At 46.8% G+C, this 26,073-nt stretch overlaps 1 protein-coding gene across 3 annotated transcripts in view; it reads right to left on the bottom strand.

Annotated features, from left to right (window-relative positions):
* PNPT1 (polyribonucleotide nucleotidyltransferase 1) overlaps window positions 1–26,073 on the bottom strand; it is a 98,888-nt gene that overhangs the window by 30,799 nt on the left and 42,016 nt on the right. For all 3 annotated transcript variants that reach the window (XM_077282767.1, XM_077282768.1, XM_077282769.1), the window contains exons 13-19: window positions 25,747–25,849; window positions 20,899–20,969; window positions 8,819–8,855; window positions 8,343–8,409; window positions 7,327–7,416; window positions 3,272–3,325; window positions 2,606–2,715 (exon numbers count right to left, since the gene is read on the bottom strand). In XM_077282767.1, coding sequence (XP_077138882.1) covers window positions 2,606–2,715; window positions 3,272–3,325; window positions 7,327–7,416; window positions 8,343–8,409; window positions 8,819–8,855; window positions 20,899–20,969; window positions 25,747–25,849 — 532 coding nt within the window. The remainder of the gene's footprint in view (window positions 1–2,605; window positions 2,716–3,271; window positions 3,326–7,326; window positions 7,417–8,342; window positions 8,410–8,818; window positions 8,856–20,898; window positions 20,970–25,746; window positions 25,850–26,073) is intronic.

Here is a 26,073-nt window from a genome sequence, read left to right as displayed (position 1 = left end):
TCCGTATCTGAACGCGCCCCTGCTATTTCTGCCCCTAGTCGGAGCCACACTTACACTGCGGATGCTGCTGAGCTACATCAGCATGCTCCAGCGAAGCATCAGTATTGCTGGGAGTTGTAGTTCTGCCCAGTCAGGGAGATTGTGGATTATTCCTGAGTTCTAATTCCCTTTCCGCTGAGACCCTGGGACCACGCCCTATTTAACCCCCAGCAGTCTGATACAAGCTGCCAGCTGTCAGTGTGTTCTGACCATGTCTGTAGTTTAGAGATACTTTGCAGTTTCACTTTCTTCTCATACTAGTTGCTGATTTTGGGCCAATTTAAAGGAAACCAGTCATATGCAAAAACACCATTTACCTGCAGATATAGGGTTAAAATGCTGCCTTAGTATCTTACTAAAAGCATGGCTGTCGGGAGAAAATGGTCCATCACTCGCCAGCTCATGGACTGACAGTCCGCTCTGTACAAATACGGTTTCCGTACGGCAGCAATTAACAGCCATTTACCTTTGGATTAATCCTACATCTGCAGGTAAAGAGCTTTTTTTGAGCATAACAGGTTCCCTTTAACCCTCCGCTTACCATAAGTTTGTGACCCCAACTCTGTCGTCCTGGTTTTGATTTTTATTATATCCTGACCCTGTAACTCGGGTCTTTTTTAGGCCCAGATTCTTGTATAGGAGTTATGCGGAGTGGCTGGCTTCCACGTACAGCTGACCTTACAAGCACAAAAGACAAGTCTGCAAGGGGAGGAGGGAACAATCACGCCGGCCATGTACGAGTGTAGAGAAAGGAGAATGCAGGCGAGAGGTGAAATCACACTCCTCAGTATCCACGTCTGTCAGCACAAAGGGGAAGAATGACAGAGAAATATATGAATGGAGCGGAGCTAAAATGTGAGAGCTAGTGAAGAAAGCAGCATCCTGGGCAAACAAGGCCGCACATCCAGCATGTATTACTGAGAGAGACACTCTTGCATGAGACAAGTATGTAAGTAGTAGCAGGTTGCAAGCGGAGATTAAAAATTAATAAAGGAATAGAGATGGCAGCTGAAACTTTAGATGAAAGGGAACGTGACAGCTGATACGTGCCGACTGAAGCCGTTAGTGACAAGACACGAAAACACATGCTAAGCTACGTCGTTTGTACATTGCTGTACATTATGTTTTTTTATTGCTTTTCCAGGTGGAATAAACTGTAAAAAGATGCTGTGTGCACATAACCTTAAACTGCATTGTTTTGGTCAAAGTTTTAGTAAAAATGCAGCAAAAAGTATGCAGTTATGCTATGTGACCACACATCTACATTAGGAATTGCGTTTTTCTTGTGTTACGTTATAGGGATAGAGAAACATAATTTATGCAGAAAAGAGATCAGTTACATGACAGACAGACCGCCCCCTGCAAAGCCCACTTACCATAATGGGGTCCGTTTAGTTTCATGGGTCACACTGTAATGAATGGGACCACTGCACAATGCTAGCAGTGCATCGGACAGCGGCCTCAGATGTCTGACCAAACTACAATTTTTGTCATGTTCTTGTCACACAACTAATCTATATTTTTGGAATTACGGGTGTTCGGAGTCTAAGAACAGCACTTGCAGAAAAGAACTTGCTGAAGTGTTCAGCTGGTCCTCGGAGCATGAGCAACGTGCATAGACACAATTTATTGTTGTTGAGAGTGCACAAAAATCCAGAGATTTCTTGATAGTCAGTAAAAATAGGAACATTTTTTGTCGTTTCATTAAAAAAAAAAAAAAAAAAAAAACATACATTTTTTTTTTTTTAAACACTGAATGAGCATGTGTACATTATTGTAATTTCCATGGTTATATGATTTTACAGGTCACACTAAGGCTGGCTTCATGGTCTGAAAATGTACCACAATTTCTGATCTGCCTGCGGATCTCCTGACCTGAACGCAACAGTTTCTGATATCATATATAGTTTTTGCATGGTTTTATTTTCAGTAAACATGTATTTTTCTTTATGCGTTTATCCCCTTTTTAACATGTTGTTATTTGCACTTACAATTTCCAGCTTTCCTTGTAAACCATAACCGTTGGTTATAACGGTCATCATGGCCTTTGACCGATCATGTGTTCTTCACTTGGCGCCATGATTTGAACCCATCTGTATAAATATGGCGATACCCTGCTAACGTGCATAAAGGTTTTCGTCCGGAGGAAGATGCAAGGCACTTCGAAATGCGCAGACACTAATAAAAATCAGCTTTTACTGCGCAACCTGAGGGCATTGGATTTATCATCTTCGTCGGCAGCGTGGATCTTTCCACTACAGCGCCTTTCTATGTATATTCTGGGTTTTAGACATATGTCACTTAGAATCTTTTGCCCTAAAAAAAAGATCAGTGGTCTGTGATTCTTGGATAAATTAACCTAGAAAAAAAAAATCTAGTTTGGAAAACGCCTACATGCAGCAGAGCTGTCAGAGTGCAGAGGTGAGAACTCTGGTGACTGTTCCAGTGAACCGGCCCAACATGATCCTATTACCATTCATTTTTATGTACTTTTCACAGATGTTTAGGGGCCGAGAATATTCTTCAGTTTGTTTTCGGCTACTGTAGCAAAAGAAACTGTACTCACTAGTATATCGGTCAGTATGCGATAATCTTCTATTTCCCCGGGTTTTTCTTCGCCGTATTTTGTAACTAAGCCAACTGCGACCCCGGCAACAGGAGTAGAAATAGGAACTCCTAAAAAATAGAGCATAATTCACATAAAAGCACTCACACTACAAACCACCACATTATAGGCAGTGGCCTGGTTCATTTACTGCAGTGCACATAAAATATATGTAATTATAATCAAGACAATAAAGGGGTCCTATCGAAAGAAGAGAAGTCATCAAACCACTGAGTGACTGCTCATTACAACAGCTAAGCCAGAAGACAGAAGGGTTAAGGTTTAAAAATGGTTTTCTATTCATTTTTGTTATTTGATAAGGCCTGCCAAGGTAAAAAAAAAACAAACAAAAACCCAGTTAGTTGCACTGCTGACATAACCACTACAGCAGTCTCCGGCCAAATTATACGGCATCACCGTTTAACACAGTGATTGACTGCAGCAGTGACATGTGCTGTAGTCATGATATCACTGATGCAGATTGGCAATAAAACCTCAATGAGCCTCATTAGTATAAAAAAAAACAAACAAACAAAACAACACTAGTAATTCTTGGAAAACCCCTGAAGATATTGAAATGAGTAGTCCACACTGCTCTGCTCGAGAAATTATCTTAAGTTTTAATACCTGCATCCATTAAAGCCAAGGAACCGCCACAAGCAGAAGCCATGGATGAGGAGCCTGGGAAATAAAAAACAAAACAATTACGTTTATAGACTCTGCAAATAGTTGCCGCTGTTTGTAAAGCTGTAGCACCATGCTTTCATTTGTAAGATCTTAGGACATTCATCAGCTCGTAGAAATCCACATTCAAGCTGCCAAAACAATCCCACTCAGAAGTATGGAACAGATCTCTTAGGTGCAAAAAAATTGCAGTGTGAGAACTTCTCCTTAATTACTTCTCTCCTGCACCTACCACTGATGGGCTCAAAACTGAGCAGGACGGCGAGGTGAGAGTCAGCAGGTGTACGAGTCATGGAGAGATGTTCCCAATGGAGAAAGGTCAACACTGCAACATCCATCAAACTTTTTACTATAAAACATCCCGTTCTGAAATCTTCAGCCATTTGTCCATCCCTGGTTCCACATTTGTGCTTCGTTATATAATTTGTTCAATGATCTTATAACACAGCCATATCTGGGAGAGTTAGAACATTTTTGCTCAAGCTACAACGTGTTAAGAGTCTGGCCCTTCATCTTTACCTACCTCATGATCTATAACGGAGGCCCACCAGAAGAGGACGTAAACCAAAATGTATCTTAATGCAGAGTATACACCGCCTCTGCTCATCATACATCTAATCTGCTTATCGGTTTCTCAGATATTTAGTGGTGAAATGTATATGGGGATATAAGGCCAATCACACATTATGGTGAAGTTCAGTAGCTACAGGCATTATTACACCTACACTACTGGACAAAAGTGTTGGGAAACCACCACATTACACCTACAGGAGCTTTGTCACCACCTATTCTAAGCACATGGGTATATCAAGATTCCCTCTTTGCAGCTATAACAGCTTCCACTTTTCAGGAAAGTATATTTGCAATATTTCGGGGTGTATCTATGGGAATTTTTGCCCATTCTTCCAGAAGAGGCTTTGTGAGGTCAGACACTGATGTTGGATGAGAGACCTGAGCTCACAATCTACATTCTCATTCATCCCACAGGTGTTTGATGGGGTTGAGGTCAGGGCTCCATGTGTATCAATCAAGTACATTCACCAAGCTCACTCAACCATTCCTTTATAGACCATCTCCAAACGGTTCCCACAAAGTTAAATTGTGCAAAATATCTTGATATGGTGAAGTCAGCAGCATAGCTGGACAAGGGGGCAAAGAGTGTTGTCGCGATAGTTGGAAAACTGAAGGATGCCTGAGAGATGCTGGCGGCCATCTTGGAGTGCAGTAAGTAAGAGACAGATATGACAGGAGCACAGGAGAGTTAAGAAGTACGGGTGTGTGCAGTATGCTAGGAGCTGGTAAGTTTACTGAGGAAAGGTGCAACTGTTCAGGTGATTCCTGTCAGAGAAGAAGAATCACGCTGGGGGGACGACTACGACTGGATACAGAGTTGGATTCCACCCAAAGCATCGGCTGTGACGTGAATGGCCTTCTGCTAGCCTGTCAGGCAAAAACTGCGCTCCAGGTAACAAGCCCAGGCTCCACTCCACAGTCTCCCAGCTAAACGGCCGTTTGGACGATTAGACGGCCACTTCTGTGTCAGTTAACGGCCGGTAAGTCCTAAGCTCAGGCCCCACCACAGGGATCCCGGTGGGAGGGTGCACACAGATTTTAGAGAGAGTTTGGCGCCAAACCTAAATTCTCAGAGACATGGTTGGCTAAGAGGGCTGTGTGAACCTTAGCTAGCTCCTCCCCACAGTGGGTGAGCTTGTGTATAGCATAACATAATTGTAATTGTAGAGAATTGTAAAGTTTGTGAATGTCTGCGCTGCACCGCTGCAGGGGCCGCCTCTTGCACTCCTCTAATTACACCTCTGCTCTGGGTAACTCCTGGTTACTGCATTAGGCAGAACCACTGGTCGGGCAAATTATATTGTACCCAATACACCATACAGGGCCCATCGGTTGTGCAGCACAGGGGTCCTAGCTGATCTGGGCTAGGTGTGTGTGATCGTTAACTGTGTTTCTTGCATTTCCGGGGTAACACAGTTTTCATTGTTTGTAAAAACCAGTTCTTTAACAAATTGTCTGGTCGTGTTCTTTGTCCTTGGCCTGCTGTATTCTGGGAGAGACCACCCGGGTACATGGTCTACAACTGCACTGGCCGAGACACCGGGACACGCACAAGGTGTCAGAGTTCCAGCACGGTGATGTCATGATGACATCAGCGTACTGGTTCGCTGCACTTTGCCAGTGGACTCGTCAGTATCCTGGATTAGGCGATTATATGATTTTTAAAAAATTTTATTAACACTTGTGGTGTGATTGTGGGGCATCATAAAATATGGGAGACTTTCATACAATGAAGGGGCTACTGTGGGGTGCACTCATACATTGTAAGGACTACTGTATGGGGCCTCAAACACTTTAGGGACTACTGTGGGGGCCCCCATATAGTGTGGGGCGCCATTATACAGAATGGGAGACCAGGTAGGGGCCATTAAATAGTTTGGTGGCTACTGTTGGGGCCATTATACAGAGCCATGGGCCCGTCATACTGTGCATAGGGGAGCCGTGGGCCCGTCATACTGTGTATAGGGGAGCCGTGGGCCCGTCATACTGTGTACAGGGGAGCCGTGGGCCCGTCATACTGTGCATAGGGGAGCCGTGGGCCCGTCATACTGTGCATAGGGGAGCCGTGGGCCCGTCATACTGTGCATAGGGGAGCCGTGGGCCCGTCATACTGTGCATAGGGGAGCCGTGGGCCAGTCATACTGTGCATAGGGGAGCCGTGGGCCCGTCATACTGTGCATAGGGGATGCACTGGGCCCGTCATACTGTGTATAGGGGATGCATTGGGCCCGTCATACTGTGTATAGGGGATGCATGGGGCATTATTACATTTTAGGGGCAAAACGTGTACACTTTTTTAGGGCACTTACACAGGACATTAATATTTTCTAGAGGGGACACAGTGGTGGGCTTTATTATGTGGGGCACAAAGATGTCCAGTAATATGGACGCATATGGCAGCAGCAGTTCAGGATTGGGTTGAGGAGCTTGTGCAGGGTAGGAATACATGGGGACGGTGCTGGAAATGTGAGAAGTCAAAAGTGTCTTTGTTGTAATCTCTGCAGAGGAGTTGTGGCTGGAAGAAGTTGTCATGCCAGTCTGACTCCATTGGAAAGAACGTCATCTATAAGTCACCATCTACAGCTGTACTGTAATCTATTACATGTTCTACCACTATATGGTCAACATACGGCAGTATTATTGGGGTTGGTCTTTGCATAGGGATTGAGTTTCAGTAAAAGTATTTGCTGCAGTTCCACTATACCCACAATTAGGCTGCGCCACGGTGTTAGTAATCAGCCTTATCTGGTTAGGGGCCCGAGCAGATGTTTCACTCCCCACCCCATTCCCCTGAGTTAAACCCCCAGCTACGACTGTGGGTGAAGTATTAAGATTTCTCTTCACTGGAACTATGGGGCCTAGGTCAATCCCTGAAAACACTTGCCCATAGCATTATGCCTACTGCACCAACCTTTACAGCTGGCACATTGCAGTCAGGCATGTAATGTTCTCCTGGCATTCACCAGACCCAGCCTCATCCATCAGATGACAGACAGAAAAGTGAGATTGTCACTAAACAGAACACATAGCCTCTGTTCCAGATTCCAGTGGTGACCGCTTTACACCACTCCATCTGACAGTTGGCATTGTGCTTGGTGAAGTAAGGCTTGCATGCACAGCATGTAAACCCATGCCATGAAGCTACCGGCGTATTGAGATATTAATTGAGGAGGAGGTCTGGACTCTGCAGTCGTTGGGTGAGCAGAGAGTTAGTGACTTTTAAACACTCTGCACTCCGTGATACATGAGCCCAAAAAGGCTAGAAAGTTATTAATATGCTGAAAGTAGGGGAATAACAAATGTGTACTGCACATGTAAAATAAAGTGTCCCAGAAACTGCTGCTTTATTACTTTGGGGAAGGTCACAAGTATTAACAAGGAGGATTTAAAATACAGTTATTTGGCATCTTACATATTTTGCTTACCATTGGACTCCAATACTTCAGCAGTCACTCGTATTGTGAAGGGAAAATCTTTAGGTATTACTGGCCTTAAGGCTTTCTCTGCTAATGCGCCTACAAAGAGAACACGGAAATAATACACAGAGCTGGAAAGTATCAGATGAACACATGGTCGGCCACTGCAAGGCAAATGGAAAAAAGGGATCTGGCAGAACGATCTACCCCCAACACCGTGTATATGCTTAGGCTGCTCTCGGAAAGCAACAGATTGCATCAGGAAAGGTCAGAGAGCTACAAGACCATGTAACAATTTTGGAGGAAAGGTGAAGAATTTAACAGATTCCCTTTTAAGAAGCTCTCCTCCTATTGCTCATTTTGCCTTTCTACCCAGCTAATTCTTCTTTTATCCATTATATCTATGACAGGTGATTAAAAACTTAGTAGCTGAATCCTTCTAAGCTCTATGTAGAAACAAGAGGTCCATTTTCGTTGTATGAGTTGTAAGTCACTGCAAAAGTCCCTGGCTGGAAAGAGTGGAGCAGCTGGGTCATGAGTTGAAGAGGGGAATGATAAATGCAGGGACAAGAGACTTCCTGTTTCTATATAGAGCAGAGAAAAGAGAAGAATTATCTTGGTAGAAAGGCAAAATGAGCAACTGTAAGTACACAGTGCTATATATGATGATTGCAATATATTAAGAGGATAAAAACTTTGATGGGAGGCGTGCTTCTTTAATTGCTAGCTGCAGAGGCCCATGGCAATAATAGCCGATAGTTTTTTAAATAGTAGCTGGTTCAACTTCCCTAAGAATGTGGTCTTAAAATATCTCTAATATGTTATTGCTTATTAGAAGCAGTCTAAATATTGGGTCCACGCCCCAACATGACCGGAGCAGTTTTCTGTAAAAGAGGAGTTCGGAGCAGTACTTTGCAGAGAAAAAGTGGTGGCAGAGCTGAAGGTGAGCTGTGCCCCCTAACGTCTGGTCACCCCCACGCCACATTCATTCTCATGCCACTCTGCTGATATGAAGCTTTACTCACCGTGACCAAGTTCTCTCCTGTTCATCCCCATGACCTTGCCAATCTCATTTGTAGCATATGGGGGAAACTGAAAAGTACAAGCAATAAAACGAGAAGTTACAGTGTACTCTGGTGGAGCCAAAGTGTGCTGCGAAGAGACCTTAATGTCGACAAAAACCTGCAGACATTTTGCTGTTTACTCAAGTGAATACCATTTTATATCCAGGGAAAAAAAACAAAAACACCTGGAATAATGACAGCATGGAACGGAGTAGCCAGCAATCAATGCCAAAGGGGCAAATGCGATGGTAAAACTTTCTACAGCTGATGCCATGAGAGATCCGCAGCAGCCACAGTCTATGGCAAATCCGATACAAGTGAACATTATCTGAGGGACGACAATCTCTGTACATCTCTATGGGATATGTCTGCCCTATATAACAAAGAATTGACCTTACTGTGGCAGATTTGCCTGTGCACAATTTAAGGCGCCTTACCTCATAATGCAGCATAAAGTTCTTGTCCTTCACGCCACTATAAAAATAAAGTATGTTTAAAAGGGTAAAAATACATTGCATTTCTCAGTTACTACAATACATTTTTGTAGACGATGCAATTAAAATATCAGCCAGCAGCGTGTTTTCCTATGGACAAGAATGTCGCCTGTGCGCGCTCACCCACGCCATCTCCAGCAATTACTAAACCCTCGCTACATCAGTAACATCGCAATTTAAATGTCAAGCGTGTGACTGCAAGACTTGTCACGGTGTGCCGCTATCCAGCGCCATCTCTCCACACGCCATCAGCCCTACTGCAGAAAGGAAAAAGGCTCATCTCGCCGAATCGTACCTTCTATTCAGATAAAATTCATTTTGTGGCACAAGCACCAAACAGACACAAGTATCTGGCCATACCTTATCATTATTTATTATGTTTGCTTATACAGTATAGCGCTATTATTTTACGCAGCGCTTTACATACATTCCCTTATTTAAAATAATTTTTTCTTCCTGTAGCAATGGCTCCAGTAAGCCGGCAAGGCAGGACTTAAAAGAGGGATTTTTGGTTCTTACCGTAAAATCTCTTTTTTGGAGCCTTCATTGGGGGACACAGGTAACCATGGGTGTATGCTGCTGTCACTAGGAGGCTGACACTATGCAAATAAAGAAGTAACTCCTCCCCGGCAGTATACACCCTCCGACAGGCACCAGGCAACTCAGTTGGTGCAAAAGCAGTAGTAGGAACAGGTAATATAAAACTCAACCTATGTACCAACCCACAACAACGGCACGTTAGCCAACACGGTACAACTTCAAGGGAGGGTGCTGTGTCCCCCAATGAAGGCTCCAAGAAAGAGATTTTACGGTAAGAACCAAAAATCCCTCTTTCTTTCTCGCTTCATTGGGGGACACAGGTAACCATGGGACGTCCCAAAGCAGTCCCTAGGGCGGGTATTCTGCAGAAAAAGAGGAGTCAGGTTGGCCAGTGAGAAACCGCCGCCTGCAGTATCCTCCTACCCAGGCTCGCGTCCGCGGAAGCCTGAGTATGCACCCCGTAGAATTTGACAAAGGTGTGCATGGAAGACCACGTAGCGGCCTTGCAAACCTGCGAGGCCGAAGCTTGGTGACGAACTGCCCAGGAAGCTCCCACTGCCCGGGTAGAGTGAGCCTTCACCCCCGAAGGAGGCTGTTTGTCTTGGACGCGGTATGCCTCCAAAACCGCTGAACGGATCCAACGAGCAATCGTGGACTTGGAGGCAGGAAGACCCTTTCGACGCCCATCCGAGACGACGAACAGAGGATCGGCCTGACGAAAAGAGGCAGTTCTGGCGATGTAAATCCGGATAGCCCTGACCACATCCAGCTTGTGAAGGGATTTCTCCAATGGATGAACCGGGGAAGGGCAAAAGGACGGGAGGACAATGTCCTCGTTGATATGAAAAGATGAGACAACTTTCGGTAAGAAGGAAGGAACCGGACGAAGAACCACCTTGTCTTGATGCAGGACCAGAAAGGGAGAACGACAGGATAAAGCCGCCAGCTCTGAAACCCTTCTAATGGAGGTGATGGCGATCAAAAAGGCTACCTTCCAGGATAGAAGCGAGAAGGAAACATCCTGAAGCGGTTCAAAGGGTGGCCGCCGCAGGGCATCTAAGACGAGGTTGAGATCCCAAGGCTCAACAGGAGACCGGTAAGGGGGAGCTATATGAGCGACCCCCTGGATGAAGGTCCTCACCTGAGGCAGGGAAGCCAGGTCTCTTTGAAAAAGAATTGATAGAGCGGAGATCTGACCCTTCAAGGTGCTAAGGGAAAGACCCGAATCTAGGCCCGTTTGAAGAAAGCGGAGAAGGGAAGGAAGGGAAAAGGTCATAGGAAACAGATTGTTATCCTGACACCACCGGAAAAAGGCCTTCCAACATCTGTGGTAGACACGCGATGAGGCCGGTTTTCTCGCTCTTATCATAGTCTGGATGACGCTATGAGAAAAACCCGCATTCCTCAGGACCGCGGCCTCAACGGCCATACTGTTAAATTCAGCGACCGAGAATTCGGGTGGGAGAGAGGCCCCTGTGAAAGAAGGTCCGGAAGATCCGGAAGTCTCCACGGAACATCCGATAACATGTTTATCAGCTCTGCGTACCAGGCTCTGCGAGGCCAATCTGGAGCTACCAAGAGTACGGGGACCCCTTCCGACTTGATCTTCTTTACGACCCTTGGGATCAGAGGGAGAGGCGGGAACAGATAGGGCATCCGGAACTGGGCCCAAGAGATCACGAGAGCGTCGCATCCGACGGCCATCGGGTCCCGAGACCTGGCGACGTACTGGGGAACTTTGTGGTTTGCCCGGGAGGCCATCAAGTCGACGTCCGGAACGCCCCACCGCTGGCAAATCTGGCTGAAGATTGCTGGAAGAAGAGACCACTCGCCCGCCACGATGCCCTGGCGACTTAGAAAGTCGGCCTCCCAATTGTCCACTCCTGGGATGTGGACGGCTGACAGAGAGGGAACATGACCCTCCGCCCAGCGGAAAATTTTTGCTACTTCCGCCATGACTTGACTGCTGCGAGTCCCCCCTTGGTGATTTATGTATGCCACGGCCGTGGCGTTGTCCGACTGAATGCGGACCGGCTTTCCCGAAAGGAGAGACTCCCAGCGGATGAGGGCTAGGAAGATGGCTCTGATTTCCAAGAGGTTGATCGAGAGGCACGCCTCTTGAGCAGTCCAGCGGCCCTGGGCTGTGAGGTGGAGAAAGACCACTCCCCAACCTTGGAGACTGGCGTCGGTGGTAATCACCTGCCAGTGGGGGGGTAAAAATGACCTCCCGCGCAGAATGGAGGCGGACAGCGTCCACCAAGAGAGAGACTGTCTCGCCCTGGGGGAGAGGCGAAACGGACGGTCCTGGGAAAGCGGGTTCCTGTCCCAGGCAGACAGAAGAGCCAGCTGGAGGGGACGAGAGTGGAACTGAGCATAGGGGACCGCTTCCATAGAAGCGACCATTCTCCCCAGAACTCTCATGGCTAGACGAAGGGACAGAGGACTCGGACCCTTTAGCGCTCTGACACCCCGACGAAGAGAAAGAAACTTCTCCTTGGGAAGGAAGACCTGAGCCCGAAAGGTATCGAATTCCATGCCTAGGAACTCCAGCCGTTGGGTTGGAATCAAGGAAGACTTCTGGTAGTTGATCAACCAGCCTAGGCGAACTAAGGTGTCCAGAGTAAGATGGAGGCTCTGGCTGCAATCCCCCTGGGATGGGCCCTTGATCAATAGGTCGTCGAGGTATGGGATTACCAGAATCCCTTTTGAACGCAGGATGGCCATGACAGCTGCCATGACTTTCGTAAAGACCCTGGGAGCAGATGCCAGCCCGAAGGGGAGGGCAGTGAACTGGTAATGATGCTCCCTGATCGCGAATCGGAGGAACCTCTGATGCTGCACGCAAATAGGAATGTGAAGGTACGCATCCCGAATGTCCACTGAGCACAGAAACTCTCCCGGCTCCATGGACGCGATCACCGAGCGCAGAGATTCCATTTTGAAGTGTTGTATCCGAAGGTGGCGGTTCAATCGTTTGAGATCCAGAATCGGACGGAGAGAGCCGTCCTTTTTTGGAACCACGAACAGGTTTGAATAAGACCCGGAAAACCGCTGACGAAAAGGCACCGGCACTACGACTCCCGAGGCGAGGAGCGAATCGACGGCTTGGAGAAGCCCTGGGAGATGAGAGGGCTTTTTGGGAGGACGAGAGAGCATGAAACGTCTTCCTGGGGGCGAAGAAAACTCTATTTTGTAGCCTGACGTGACGATCTCCCTGACCCAGGCGTCGTCGACTACTGAAAGCCAAACCTCTGAGAATAGAAGAAGGCGGCCTCCCACCCTGGAAGGAGTTCCAGGTGGGGGCGACCCGTCATTTATTAGAAAACCTGCGGCCCCGAGATCCCGATGGTTTTGCGGGGTGGCTCTTGGCTCTCCAGCGTGGCGGAGGCCTGAAAGAAGGTTTTCTTCGGTCCCCTTGTGAGGAGGAACGGTCCTGGACGGGGTTTCCCGAAGAGGCAAAAGACCGAAAGGGACGAAAGGACTGGGGACCCCTCCTGTTGAAGGTACGTTTAGGCTTGGACTGGGGTAAGGAGGTACTCTTACCGCCAGTAGCGTCCGAGATCATTTGATCTAGCTGCGAGCCTAAGAGTCTGGAGCCCTGGAAGGGCAGACCCGTGAGCGATTTCTTAGATGCGGGGTCAGCGTTCCACGCCTTTAACCAAAGAATCCGGCGAATGGCGACAATGTTGCCATTAGCCCTGGTAGAGCAGGCCGCTGCATCAAGGGAGGCATTCATCAGGTATTTTCCTGCCAGTGAAATCTGATCCGCTAATTCAGACAGTTCTTCAGCAGGAGCAGAGGCCGAAATGCCCCTGCGCAGGGTCTTGGCCCAGGGTGAAACAGCCTTGGCTACCCATGACGAGGCGAAACTAGGGCAAAGGGAGGCTCCGGAGGCCTCAAATGCTGATTTTGCTAGCGCCTCGATTTGTCTGTCCGAGGGGTCCTTAAGGGAAGCCGCGTCCGGAATAGACAGAACTGTCTGTGAGGATAGCCTGGACACGGGCGGGTCGACCTTAGGAGACTCGGACCACTTGGAGACCAGGTCGGAGTGAAAAGGGTATAACACATCAAGCAGTTTCCTGCCTGGGAAACGCTTGCCAGGGTTTTCCCAGTGAGTGGCGGTAGTGTTGTCAAACTCCTTGTGATTAGGGAAAACCCTAGAGGGACGTTTAATCCGTTTAAAAGCAACGGAGACGTCCTGAGAGCTTGCCTCATCCTCCTTAAGATCAAGCGTCTGAATGATAGCTGAGATAAGGCTATCAACCATGTCTTGTGTTCCGGAAGTCTGATCTGCATCCGAGTCAGATTCCGACTGAGAAGTGACATCAGACCCGAGGTCCGCCTGTGAGGAAGGGAACGGGCAGATAGGGGAATCCCGATGTGGTCCGGTGAACTGGAGAAGGATCTAGATAAGGTCCGTTTTCTGTCTCTTTTGTCCGGTCTGCCTCTGTGAGAGTCTAGGACAGGTGCGGGCGAATCGCCGTGAGAGGCGTTCGTGGCACTGGTGGCATTAGAGAGAAGCGGGATGCGTTCAAGTGCCTGGACCAGGGACTGAGAAACCTTAGTCAGGTCGGACACAGATTGAGACATAGCAACAGCCCACTCCGGGGGAGGGGGGTGCACTCGTCCCGGGACCCTGAAGCTTCCAGGGGAGCTGACATGGTGGGAGGAACGCAGGACGGGCAGAAAGGAGAGGGCTGACCTGAAACCCACTTTTTCTTACAGTGAGCGCAGGCGTAATGGATGGCCGTAGGGGCAAAGGCCGGGGTGGGGTCGGACATAGGTGGATATTACCTTGTCCCCAGAGAATACTGCCAGGTGGAGTAGGAGGTAGCGCTGAGCCTGGTGAAAGACAGCGGTAACCGCAGGTGCCTGTGTTCCCCCGAGAAATCCTGTGTCCCACGCGATGAGCAGACGCTGACAGGGAGCAGGAAGCAGGAGAAAAGAGCGCGGAGAAAGTGCGACGCTGTGGGCGTGCACAGGACCGAAGGGGGGAAAGAAAGGAACGCCCCCTGTAAAACTGAAAGCAATCCGGCCGCTATACCGTCGACCGCCACAAGAGGGCGCTCAAGCGGCAAGAAAGGGAAAAGCAGGGAGACGCTGCACATCCCGGCCGCACTAATTCCGGCCACCACCAGAGGGCGCTCAAGCGCTAAGAAAGGAATAAACAGTGAGGCAGAGAGAAATGGCGGGCGAACGAGCCTGCAAGTTTGAATAAGGAGGGGGAAAAGATGCCAGCCTTCCTGTTCTCATTCCTACGTGGTCTCAACGCCCGAATATGCAGCCCACTTCCCTGTCAGATGCTCCCCTATGGTAAGAGGAGATCGCTGCTGGGCAGGGTATTGGTGGGGATGGGGGGTTTGTTGATTGAAGATTCCCTACCTGCAGATGAGGAATCATCAGGATCCCTGGTAGATAGAGGGTCCTGGAAGTAGTCCTCCTTCCCGCGCCACGACTCTCCGGCGCAGAAGACGGCGTCGACCCCTGAACAGGGGGAGAGGGTCACTGGATGTGACCGCCGTCTTCCTCTCAGCCCGCTCCGAGGAGAGGGATGAGGAGGGGAAACGGGCAGGACTGGCCACCGAGGAAAGAGTCACCCTGAACACCCGAATGGGTGACAGGGGACAGAGTCCTGCCCAGCGGGTCCGAGAGGGTGCGATGTGGGTGATACCACACTGCTCTCTCGGTCGCTCAAAGTGGGGAAGACAGGGTGAGAAAACTGCACCCTGTTACCCTGAAGAAAGAGTCTGAAAAAGAAAGGAGAAATGATTAAAAACACACAACAAATCCCTGTAAAAGAAATGCGGATCTGGGGTTAGATCCAGGTCCGCCTCCTACAGACACTAAGCAAAAACTGAGTCGCCTGGTGCCTGTCGGAGGGTGTATACTGCCGGGGAGGAGCTACTTCTTCTTTATTTGCATAGTGTTAGCCTCCTAGTGACAGCAGCATGGTTACCTGTGTCCCCCAATGAAGCGAGAAAGAAAAGCCGGATTACTCACCGGTAATGCTCTTTTAATGAGTCCACGACAGCACCCCACATGAGAGAGAGGGATCCGCCCATAGGAACAGGAAACCTACAGAATAAAAGGAGGCGGTCCCCTCTCCTCCTCAGTTTAGTTTACAGAGTATAAAAAGGGAACCGCAAAAGCTTTAGTATTAATTCTTATTCAGCAAAATATCTTAAAAACTCTATACAACCATTATTTGTGAATTAAAGAAAGGGCTGTGCATAATCAGGGAGGGTTGTAAATGGGTGCTGTCGTGGACTCATTAAAAGAGCATTACCGGTGAGTAATCCGGCTTTTTACCCTTCGCCACGACAGCACCCCACATGAGAGACTTTCAGAGAGTCATTACTCGGGTGGGATAACTGTACTAAGCACAGCTCTACCAAAGGTCAAATCAGACGATGAAGATAGATCAAGTCTATAATGGTTGTAAAAGGTAGAAGGTGTAGACCAAGTTGCGGCCTTACATATTAGATGGATCGGGACATCCGCTTGTTCTGCCCAGGAGGAAGCCATGGCTCGTGTTGAGTGCGCTTTAATACCCACTGGAGGAATCTCGCCTTTCGATGTATAGGCCAAGCAGATAGCATCTCTGATCCACCGAGATATGGTAGCTCTCGTGACCCCATGTCCTTTCTTGCGGCCCTGAAAGGAGATAAACAGAGCCCTACTCTCCCTCCATGTTTGACACCTTTCTATATAAGTCAGGATGGCTCTTCTGACATCTAAGGTGTGGAACTTCTGTTGTTCAGGGGTTACAGGAGAATCAAAAAAGGAAGGGAGAAATATTTCCTGTGACCTGTGGTAGGTGGATGCTACCTTAGGGAGGTATGAGGGGTCTGGTTTTAGGACTATTCGGTCATGGAATATCAGTAAGAATGGTGGGTCTACTGATAGGGCCTGGATGTCACTAACACGTCTGGCTGAGGTCAGGGCTACCTTATATGTGAGGACATTTAGAGGTATAGAATCTAGAGGCTCAAATGGGGAGCTGGTTAAGGCTTCTAGCACTAGATTTAAATCCCACGGAGGTAGACGGGGAATATGTACTGGGTTACTCCGTTCACAAGACTTAATGAATCTGGAGACCCATCTATCAGCGGCTATATTATATCCATATAAGGCTCCTAACGCTGATATCTGGACTCTTAAGGTGTTCACTGATAGTCCTAATTCTCTACCTTTTTGTAGGAACTCTAGAATAGGTGTTATCGGAACCTGTTTAGTGAATGGTACTGTATGAAAGTCTAAGAATTTTTTCCATACCCTGCTATATATCAGGGTGGTAGATCTTTTCCTACTTAGTAGCAGGGTGTTTACTAGTTGTTCTGAGAAACCCCTTGAAGTTAATAATTGCCGCTCAAGTTCCACGCCGTCAAGTGAAGCCCTTTCACTTGCGGGTGGAAAAACGGCCCCTGGAACAGTAGTTCCTTGTCCAATGGAAGAATCCATGGATCGGATAGACACATGCTCTGGAGGCAGGAGAACCACGGTCTTTTTGGCCAGAAGGGTGCAATGAGGATTACCCTTGCTTGCTCCCTCCTGATCTTCCTGATCACTAGCGGAATCAGAGACATTGGAGGAAAGGCGTACGCCAGTTTGAAGTTCCAAGGATGGTGTAGAGAGTCCAGCATGTCTGGGTGATCCATGGAGTTCAGGGAAGCGAATCTTTCTACCTGTCTGTTGCCTCTTGTGGCAAATAGATCTATCTGAGGCACTCCCCATGCTTTTGTTATTAGTCTGAACACGGCTCTGTTTAAGGACCATTCTCCCTGGCGCAGCCTGTTTCGGCTGAGGTAGTCCGCTTTGGTATTCTCTATGCCTCTGATGTGTAGGGCTGTTAGGGACGCAAGATGAGCCTCTGCGAACTGGAAGATCTCTCCTGCGATGGTCATCAGACTTCCTGACCGTGTACCGCCCTGGCGGTTTACATAGGCCACTGTGGTGGAGTTGTCTGAGAAAACTCTTACATCTGCTCCTTGGATCTGTGGAAGAAAATAATTTAAGGCTTTCCCTACTGCTGTTAACTCTTTCCAATTTGATGAACATGATGATTCTGACTGATTCCAGGTATCCTGGACTATATCATCCTCCATATGTGCACCCCATCCCGTAGGGCTGGCGTCTGTAGTAATTATTCTGGATGGATCTATTATCCATGGTACACCCCCTGAAAGGTGTCCCATATCTAGCCACCAGGATAGAGATTCTATGACATCTCTAGAGAGAGTTAGTTTACTCTCTAGGTGTCCTACCCGTCCCTGGGCTGACAGTACTTCGAACTGTAATTGGCGGGTATGAAATTGAGCCCATGGTACAGCCGGGATACATGAGGACAATGATCCCAGTAAGGACATAGCCTTCCTTAGTGTCATGTAGGGGTTCTTTATCGCTTCTGACACCTTTGACTGTATAGTCCTTTTCTTTGAATGCGGGAGGAAGCTTTTTTGACTTACTGAGTCTAGCTGGATCCCTAGAAACATTTGAGTAGTGTCTGGATTCAGCCTGGACTTTTCGAAGTTGATAATCCAACCCAACTCCTGCAGGGATGAGATTGTGTTAGATAACCGCAATTTACATTGAGCTACAGAATTCCCTACTACTAGAAAGTCATCCAGGTAGGGTATTATTAAAGTGTCCCGTTGGCGTAGATGAGCCATTACCTCTAACATCACTTTTGTAAAAATGCGGGGGGCCATAGAAAGCCCAAATGGCATTGCCACATATTGGAAGTGACGAACCTGTCCCTCCAGGATGACCGCTACTCTTAGATACTGCTGGTGTTCGGCATGTATTGGAAGATGATAGTATGCATCTTTTAGGTCTATCCCGGCCATGACACACCTAGGGAACAAAAGCTTGATGGTAGAACTAATGGATTCCATTTTGAAAGTGTGGTTACGTAAAAAGGAATTTAGTTTTTTGAGGTTTATGATGGTTCTGAATGAACCATCCGGTTTATTGATCAAGAATAAAGGGGAATAGAACCCCCTCCCTTCTTGATCCCGGGGAACTTCTATCAATACTTTTTTAGATAGAAGCGATAGGATCTCTGATTCCAGAGCTTCTTGTTGTTGTTGACCTCTCGGAGATGTTACAATAAAAGAATCCCAAGGGATTCTATCAAATTCTAACTTTAATCCATTCCCAATAATGTCCAGAATCCAAGGACTAGATGTTATTAATTTCCATTTAGAAGAGAAATACTTCAATCTACCGCCCACTTCATAATTAACGGTACTTGTTGCGTTTTTGGTTATAGGATCCGGAAAACAGAGCACCTTTTTGTTTTGGATCCTTTGCCTCCCAGCGCTCCCTTTGCTCAGTAGGTTTATTCCTGGTGAAGGGGCGTCTCCTGAAAGCTCTCCTGTAAGAGGGAAGGTACTGGTTAGGGAAGCCTTTCTTCCGCTCTCCTGCTTTATTTAAGAGCTCGTCCAGAGCTTTCCCAAAAAGGAACTCACCCTGGCAGGGGATCGCGCAAAGTTTTGCTTTGGCCTGTGTGTCCCCTTTCCAATTCTTCAACCAGAGTGCTCGCCGTGCTGTGTTTACTAGGCCGGCTGACCTGGCTGTTAGGCGTAGTGAATCTACCGACGCATCTGCTAGAAATGCTACTGCGTCTTTCATTAGAGGGATTTTCGACAGAATTGTATTCCTCGAAGCTCCCCCTCTAATTTGTTCCTCCAGCTGCTCTGTCCATACTAGCAGTGACCTTGCAGTGCAGGTGCTAGCAATGGCTGGCCTGAATGCCCCCGTATTTGCCTCCCATGACCTCTTAAGTAAGGCTTCTGCCTTTCGGTCTAACGGATCCGTTAGAGTCCCTGAGTCCTCCACAGGCAAGACCGACTGTTTAGAAGTTGAAGCCACTGCCGCATCAACTTTTGGAATTTTTTGCCAGGAACTAAGTTCTTCGTCACTGAAGGGGTAGCGTCTTTTAGCAGAGGATGGCAAGAATCCTCTTGTATGTTGTTTTTCCCACTCTTTCTTAACCAGCTCCTTAATTGTGGGTATGGTGGGGAAGGACCTTCGTTTTCTTTGTCCTAATCCCGCGAACATGATGTCCTGCGCTGACTTCTTTCCCTTCTCATCTGGGCACCCCATCGTGCTCCTGACGGCTTTAATTAAACTGTCTACGCTACTATTTGGTAGACAAAGCCCTCCTTCATATTCTGATGAACTTTGCTGGGACTCCTCTTCATCAGAGGATTTTTGCACTACCTCTGACTCCGAGCTTACTGGAGATCGGGACCTGCTGGGCTGGCGGGTACTGGTGCTACTTGTATGGGCCAGACCTTGCATCTCTTCACGAATTATGGCTCTAACGTCAGACGGGGTCATTACGTTTTCTTGCCGTAAGGTCAGTACGATGCACTCTGCACATAACCTCTTAGTATATGAGTCCGGGAGGGGTTGCAAGCATAAGGCACATTCTTTGTGTTTGGTTTTATGTGTCCTTTTCTTAGTCTAGAGGAAGGGGATATAGGAGGAACATATATCAGCATATGGGAAGAGATTCTTTTAAAACTCACCCAGTGAAGCTGACAGGTACCGGTTCTGGAGGCGGATTCTTGGCTGAAAGACCTTTCTGTCTGGTGGCAGATCGCTTTTCCTGGGATCGATCTCCACTTTTGGTGCTGCTCCTGGCGCTTGTCTCCTTACTGGGAGACTGCTCTGTTGCAGACAAGTGCGCTACATCGGCCGGTGAAGCCATACTTACACACACCGGCCGACGCTAGTGCTGCACTTTTAAATCTGGCGCCGAATCTCCTGCCTCCCCGGACCCAACCCGGAAGTGCTCCAGCGACTTCCGGGTTAGACGCGCCGCTCCTCCTTACCATGCGGCGGCTGCTGGATAAGAAGCCGGCCGCTGAGCGCGCGCGTCCTCATGGATCCGGGCGGCCCAGCGGTACCGAACCCGGACCATGGAGACGATCAGACGAGGGGGGAGGCTGCAAACAGTGGCTCCCCCGCCGCTGCTTCTGGCACCGCAGCCCCTGCCGTTCCACCAGAGACTGACGCAGGCGGGTGCATGGCCCAGGAATCCTTTTTGGACTGCAGGTACTTCGGGGTTCCCATAGAAACAGGAAACCTAAACTGAGGAGGAGAGGGGACCGCCTCCTTTTATTCTGTAGGTTTCCTGTTCCTATGGGCGGATCCCTCTCTCTCATGTGGGGTGCTGTCGTGGCGAAGGGTAAAATACAATTTACCACCACGTGACCACTATGACTGCAATTAAATTGCGTTTCCAGAGGTGACAAATTCCCTTTAAAAGGGATGGCTTAGTATTACAAAAACATGGCTCCTTCATTCTAAAAAGAGCACCCCACCTGCCCACGGTTGTGTCTGCTACTGCAGCTCTCCCCCATTGTAGGGGCAAGCTGAAATACCAGACACAACCTGTTGATGCCGATTTCAGAAGGAAGCCGCCATCTTTCTCTAATCCTATGTACCTTCTTAGTAGCAAAGCTAGAACATACCTTAATGCTGTAGAAATGTGATCGGCTTTCAGACTGGACTCAATGGAGTCAAAAGTAACAGTAGATAAAACCTAATTAAAAGAAAGGAAATGCAGTTTATGGTTACAAACATTTACAACAAAAGAAACATGTTGATGTGGAATCATTTTAACACCATCTACAAGGAATTTTCAGCAAGTGAGAAATGACGTTACATAGCAACGATAAACTAGTAACAAAAACTGCAATAACTAGCAGAGTCATTTATTTTCCAAAACTAATATTGAGCCTGAAAAATCATTCCAAAGTTTCAGCCACTAGGTATCGCCTTTCTGGCTAACTTTTATCCAGTGTGATCAGTCTATGGCAGCCGAAACAGACGGATTACAGGAAGGAAGAGTTGAGGAATGATGGAAATCACATGTTAATTATACGCAAATTATAAAAAAATGGAACGTTTTCCAAACCTTTAGCTTTTTTCAGTATAGAGTATAATCCCTGCATGAAGAAATCCATGCACTTAAATGCCTTGAGCTTTTATCAGTGAGGTTATTAATGGTTGTCTGAGGAATGTGCACGATGTGAGAAAAGTCCAGAGACACAGCAGATCATGGAAACATGTTCAGGCCACCCAGGCTGCTCATAATAGCACGAGCACCATGCTCCCTGGACTGGTCATGTTGAAGAACATCTCCTGGGACACTTTGGTTGTGGAACCAGTGGTTTGCCAATTTTTCCAAAACCACACAATACTGGTAGAGAATGGGGCCTGGAATGGAGGAATGTCCTCTTCTGCAATTAGTTCCGTTTTTATCTTGGACTCAATGATAGCTGGAGATTGGTCTAGAGACAACATGGGCAACGCCAAGAGGCCTTCATGAGGGAACTTCACTCCTATCCCCAGGATTATGGCATGGGTGGCATAATGTAGAGGTGCCTGTCCCTTCTAGTCTTCATTCCAGGTACATTAATAGCTCAGCATTACATTGATTTGGTTGTGGAACTAGGCATTACGAACACTTTGCAGAAATGGCTAAGGAACCAATTTTTCTACATGACAATGCTAGGCCACATGTTGTTGGTGTTACGGTGAGCAGCCTACGTGGCGTAAGCGGGCTACAACGGCCCTCAGCGTCTCCGGACTTGTCGCACATCTGGGACATCATTGGTCGGTAATTACAAAGGCAGCTGCCAGCAGTGGATCCTGATGACTTCTGTGCCCAAGTACATTCAGTGTGGAAGAACAGAAGAACATTCCACAGACAACCATTAATAACCTAATTTTTAGCAGCCAAGGAGTGCAAGTTTGTGCATGGTGGTCATTCTCAATTTTCAAAACATCTCGATTTTTTCAGCATTCTGTTTCCACTTTTTTTTTTTTTTCCATCATTTGCGTATCATTACCATGTCATCCATCCTGTGATTTCCATCACTCTCTGACTTTACCTTCTTGGTTTTACAACTTCAGTGCGGAGGATTGTAGTTACAACAAGTTACAGGTCCTCTGGAAAAGGGACTCTTGGTATGATGCTTAGGCCTCATTCAGACATGTTCTTCACATTACTGTCTATAGGGCTGTTAACATGTCCATTTTTTGAGTTATTGAGCAAAATTTTGACAGGTATATGGGTCTGTTAAAGGGAACCTGTCAGCAGGATTGTGCACAGTAACCTACACACAGTGTCAGATCGGCGCCGTTATACTGATTACAATGATACCTGGGTGATGAAATCCATCTTGTGGTTGTTGTTTAATCTTTATTAATCTTTATGGATTTCATCAACCAAGGTGTTATTGTTATCAGTATAACGGCGCCGACCTGACACTGTCTGTAGGTTACTGTGCACAATCCTGCTGACAGGTTCCCTTTAATCGGGGACAGCAAACAGATGCCATCTAATTTTTTAACATTATAATGGATAAGAAAAGCTTTCCTTTTTTTTGGCTTACCATAAGAAAATCTGTGATAAACCACTGATGGCTAAAATTGACACACTGAGCAGTAACAAATGAAAATCGTAAAATCAAAAACACTGATGAAAATCCATACTAGAAAAATCACTTCTGTTTGAATGTGGCTTTAACCCCCTACTGACATGTGACATACCGTTACTTCATATGCCAGCTACCTGACTTTGATGGGGGCTCAGCAAATGAGCTTTGCCCAACCTTGCTGACAGATGATGGCTGAGTTTCCCAGCCATCATCTACCTGTAGCAGCTGCTCATGGAGGCACAATGTTTAACTGCCCGTCTGCACTCCCTTGATGTGATTGTGGTGTGCAGATGGATTGCCATGACAGCCAGGGGTCTGCTGAAGTCCCCCATGCCTGTCATGACAGTACTATCCTAAATGTCAGCCCATGGGCATTCATAGGAGACTGTGACTTTTCCTATATACAACAGTACTGTGGTATTGTCGTATTTAGCACAAGCGATCAGGTTCAAGTTCAAGTCCCCAAAGGGGACTAACAATAACAAATACAATAAAAAGTAAAAAAAAAAAAAAAAATGTTTTTTTTTTAATATATTTTGGGGGGGGGGGGGGGCTGCAGCAACAGCGCACAGGGATGCAATAAAAAGCAATTAAAACATAGCATATACCTCAAAATTGTACCATTAAAAACATCAGATCAGGGCACACAAAAACAAGTACCCACTCAGGTTCGTTATATATTAGGCCTCTTTCACATTTCCATCGGTACGGGCTGTCGCAATGCATGGGGCTGATGTACCGACGGACGTTGCGAATTCTCTGCATGACATGGGCAGCGGATGGACACATCTGCTGCCCATTCTGCAGTCCGGGGAGGAGGGGGCGGAGTTTCGGCCGCGCATGCACGGTCGAAAATGGCGGACTTGTCGCACAAAAAAACGTTACATTGAATGTTTTTTTTGTGACGACGGTCCGTCAATTACCGACGCATCCAGTGCACGACATATGGATCGTGTGTCCATACGTCACGATGCGTCGGTAATACAAGTCTATGTGCAAAAAATGCATCCTGCGGGCAACTTTGCAGGATGCATTTTTTGAAAGACGCATTGCAACGTCTTCAAAAAGACGGAAGTGTGAAAGTAGCCTTAACAGAAATCTTGGGGATTCCCACAGTATGTGATGCACCTCAAGGGATCATATACCTTTCTGTCAAATAAGCCACTCAATTTCACTTCAAATGGCATGTGGTCCCTAAAAAATACGTTTTGTAATATTTTGTTAGAAAAATAGAAAATTGCTGATAAAATTTTAACCCTTCTAACTTCCCAACCCCCCCCCCCCCAAGGAAAAAAAAAAAAAAAATTATTATATATATATATATATATATATATATATATATATATATATATATATATATATATATATATATAATTTTTTTTTTTTCAAAAATGCTGATGTAAAGTAGACATGTGGCAAATGTTTTTTTTTTATTATTTTGCATGGTATAACTATCTGATTTAAAGGAATGAAAATTAAAAAAGTTTCCACATTTTGAAATTTTAAATTTTTTTGCGAAGTTTTCAGAATCAAAAATAATATTGGCCAAAATGTACCACTTAACACGAAGTACAATGTGTCACAAAAAAACCTTCTCAGAATCATTGGGTAAGTTGAAGCGTTCCAGAATTAGTACCTCAGTGACGCATGCCAGATTTTAAGAAATGAGGCTCAGTAATTAACTTACAATGTGACTCGGTCCTTAAGGGGTTTAAAGAAGTAGTCCACTACTTGGGACAATTTTTTCTCATACCCCTCACTTGGCCCCCATAAAATAATAAAGCTTATACTCCCCTCCCGTGCTGGCATCGTTCCCGCGGTGTCGGCACTCAGTCACCCGGGGCCCTCGTTTGGTTCTTAGGACATGTGAAGCCGGCGCCCAATCTGCGCTAGTGTCACTATCTAAGCCTCCTGTCGAATTGAGCAGAAAAAGGAAGTCCAAGATCAGCTGCAGCCCGGACTTCCTCTTCATGTCCAATTTGCCGGAGGTGGGGACAGTAACTCCAGCGCTTATTGGGCGCCGACGACACAACAATCGCACGGGATCCACAGTAGAGCGAGCGCCGACACCATGGGAACGGCGCCGGCATGGGAGGCGAGTATAGGCGTTATTTTATAGGGGCCAAACATTTTGATCAAGGAGGGCTTGCCCATACTGAAGTCACATGATCACAGTGGCCATCGGTAGTTTTGGATGATTCATGCTTATGTCACTGTTTTCTAGGAGTCTTCAGATTTTACCTCTAATAATAGAGAGAACGGCAATAGAGGAAGTTTTTTTTTTCTAAAGTGAATCTGTCAGTAGGTTTTTAACTCCCAAAACTTTACAGCATGTGATCTTTTTCAAGACAAGTCCAGCAATACCATTACAAGGTCAGTCCATTTCTCCATTACTGAGAAATCAGCGTTTGAATTTATATGCAAATGAGGTTGAAGAGCTATGGTAGATCTGAAGCCTCTGTCACTCCAGCTCTATTGTCCTCCCAGCGTCACCTCTTCCAGCTTGACTGACAGCCTATATGCTGTGTGACAAATGCGTTGCCAGTTAAGCAGGAGGAGGCAGCATTGGACCTGTTATAGAGCTGTAGTGACAGAGGCTTCAGATCTACCATAGACTTTCAGCCTCATTTGCATATAGATTCAAACACCGATTTCTCAGTAACGAAGGAAGGAATTGTTCAGGTAAAGACATTGTTGGACTGTTTTTTGTAAAACCTACATGTGCATATAGATAGTTTGGGGTGTGAGATCCTGCTGATAGATTCCCTTTAATAACTGGAAATCTTTATATTCTAAGCAAAATATTTTAAACTAATATGATAGCAAACAGGATAGCACAATCTATAGCGCAATACTGAGGTTTGGCGTACCGACCTGTGTTTGCCCCCGCTGGAATAAAGCCGAGCCATGGAGAGGTTTGTAAAGATCAACATCACAGCTGATATTTCGGAGAGATGTTAAGTCTCTGCCATCACATCTTAACAAATGGAGAAAAGATTACAATGTTTGAAAATATGCACTAGGAACATGGCGTATTGTTCAAGGAAATTGTGCCACCCCTGACCATGGGTTGTGTCTGGTATTGCAACTGAGCTCATTAAAGTGAATTGAGCTGCATTGAAATACGGTGCTCGACCCATGGTCCGGTGTGACACCATTTCTGAAGGAAAGCAGCAATGTTTTACTAATCTGGAACATCCA

Source organism: Ranitomeya variabilis, chromosome 2, assembly GCF_051348905.1.
Source record: "Ranitomeya variabilis isolate aRanVar5 chromosome 2, aRanVar5.hap1, whole genome shotgun sequence".
In the NCBI taxonomy this organism is placed as follows: domain Eukaryota; kingdom Metazoa; phylum Chordata; class Amphibia; order Anura; family Dendrobatidae; genus Ranitomeya; species Ranitomeya variabilis.
The sequence above is the reverse complement of the archived record's forward strand: the minus strand, read 5'-3'. Positions and strand labels throughout refer to the sequence as shown.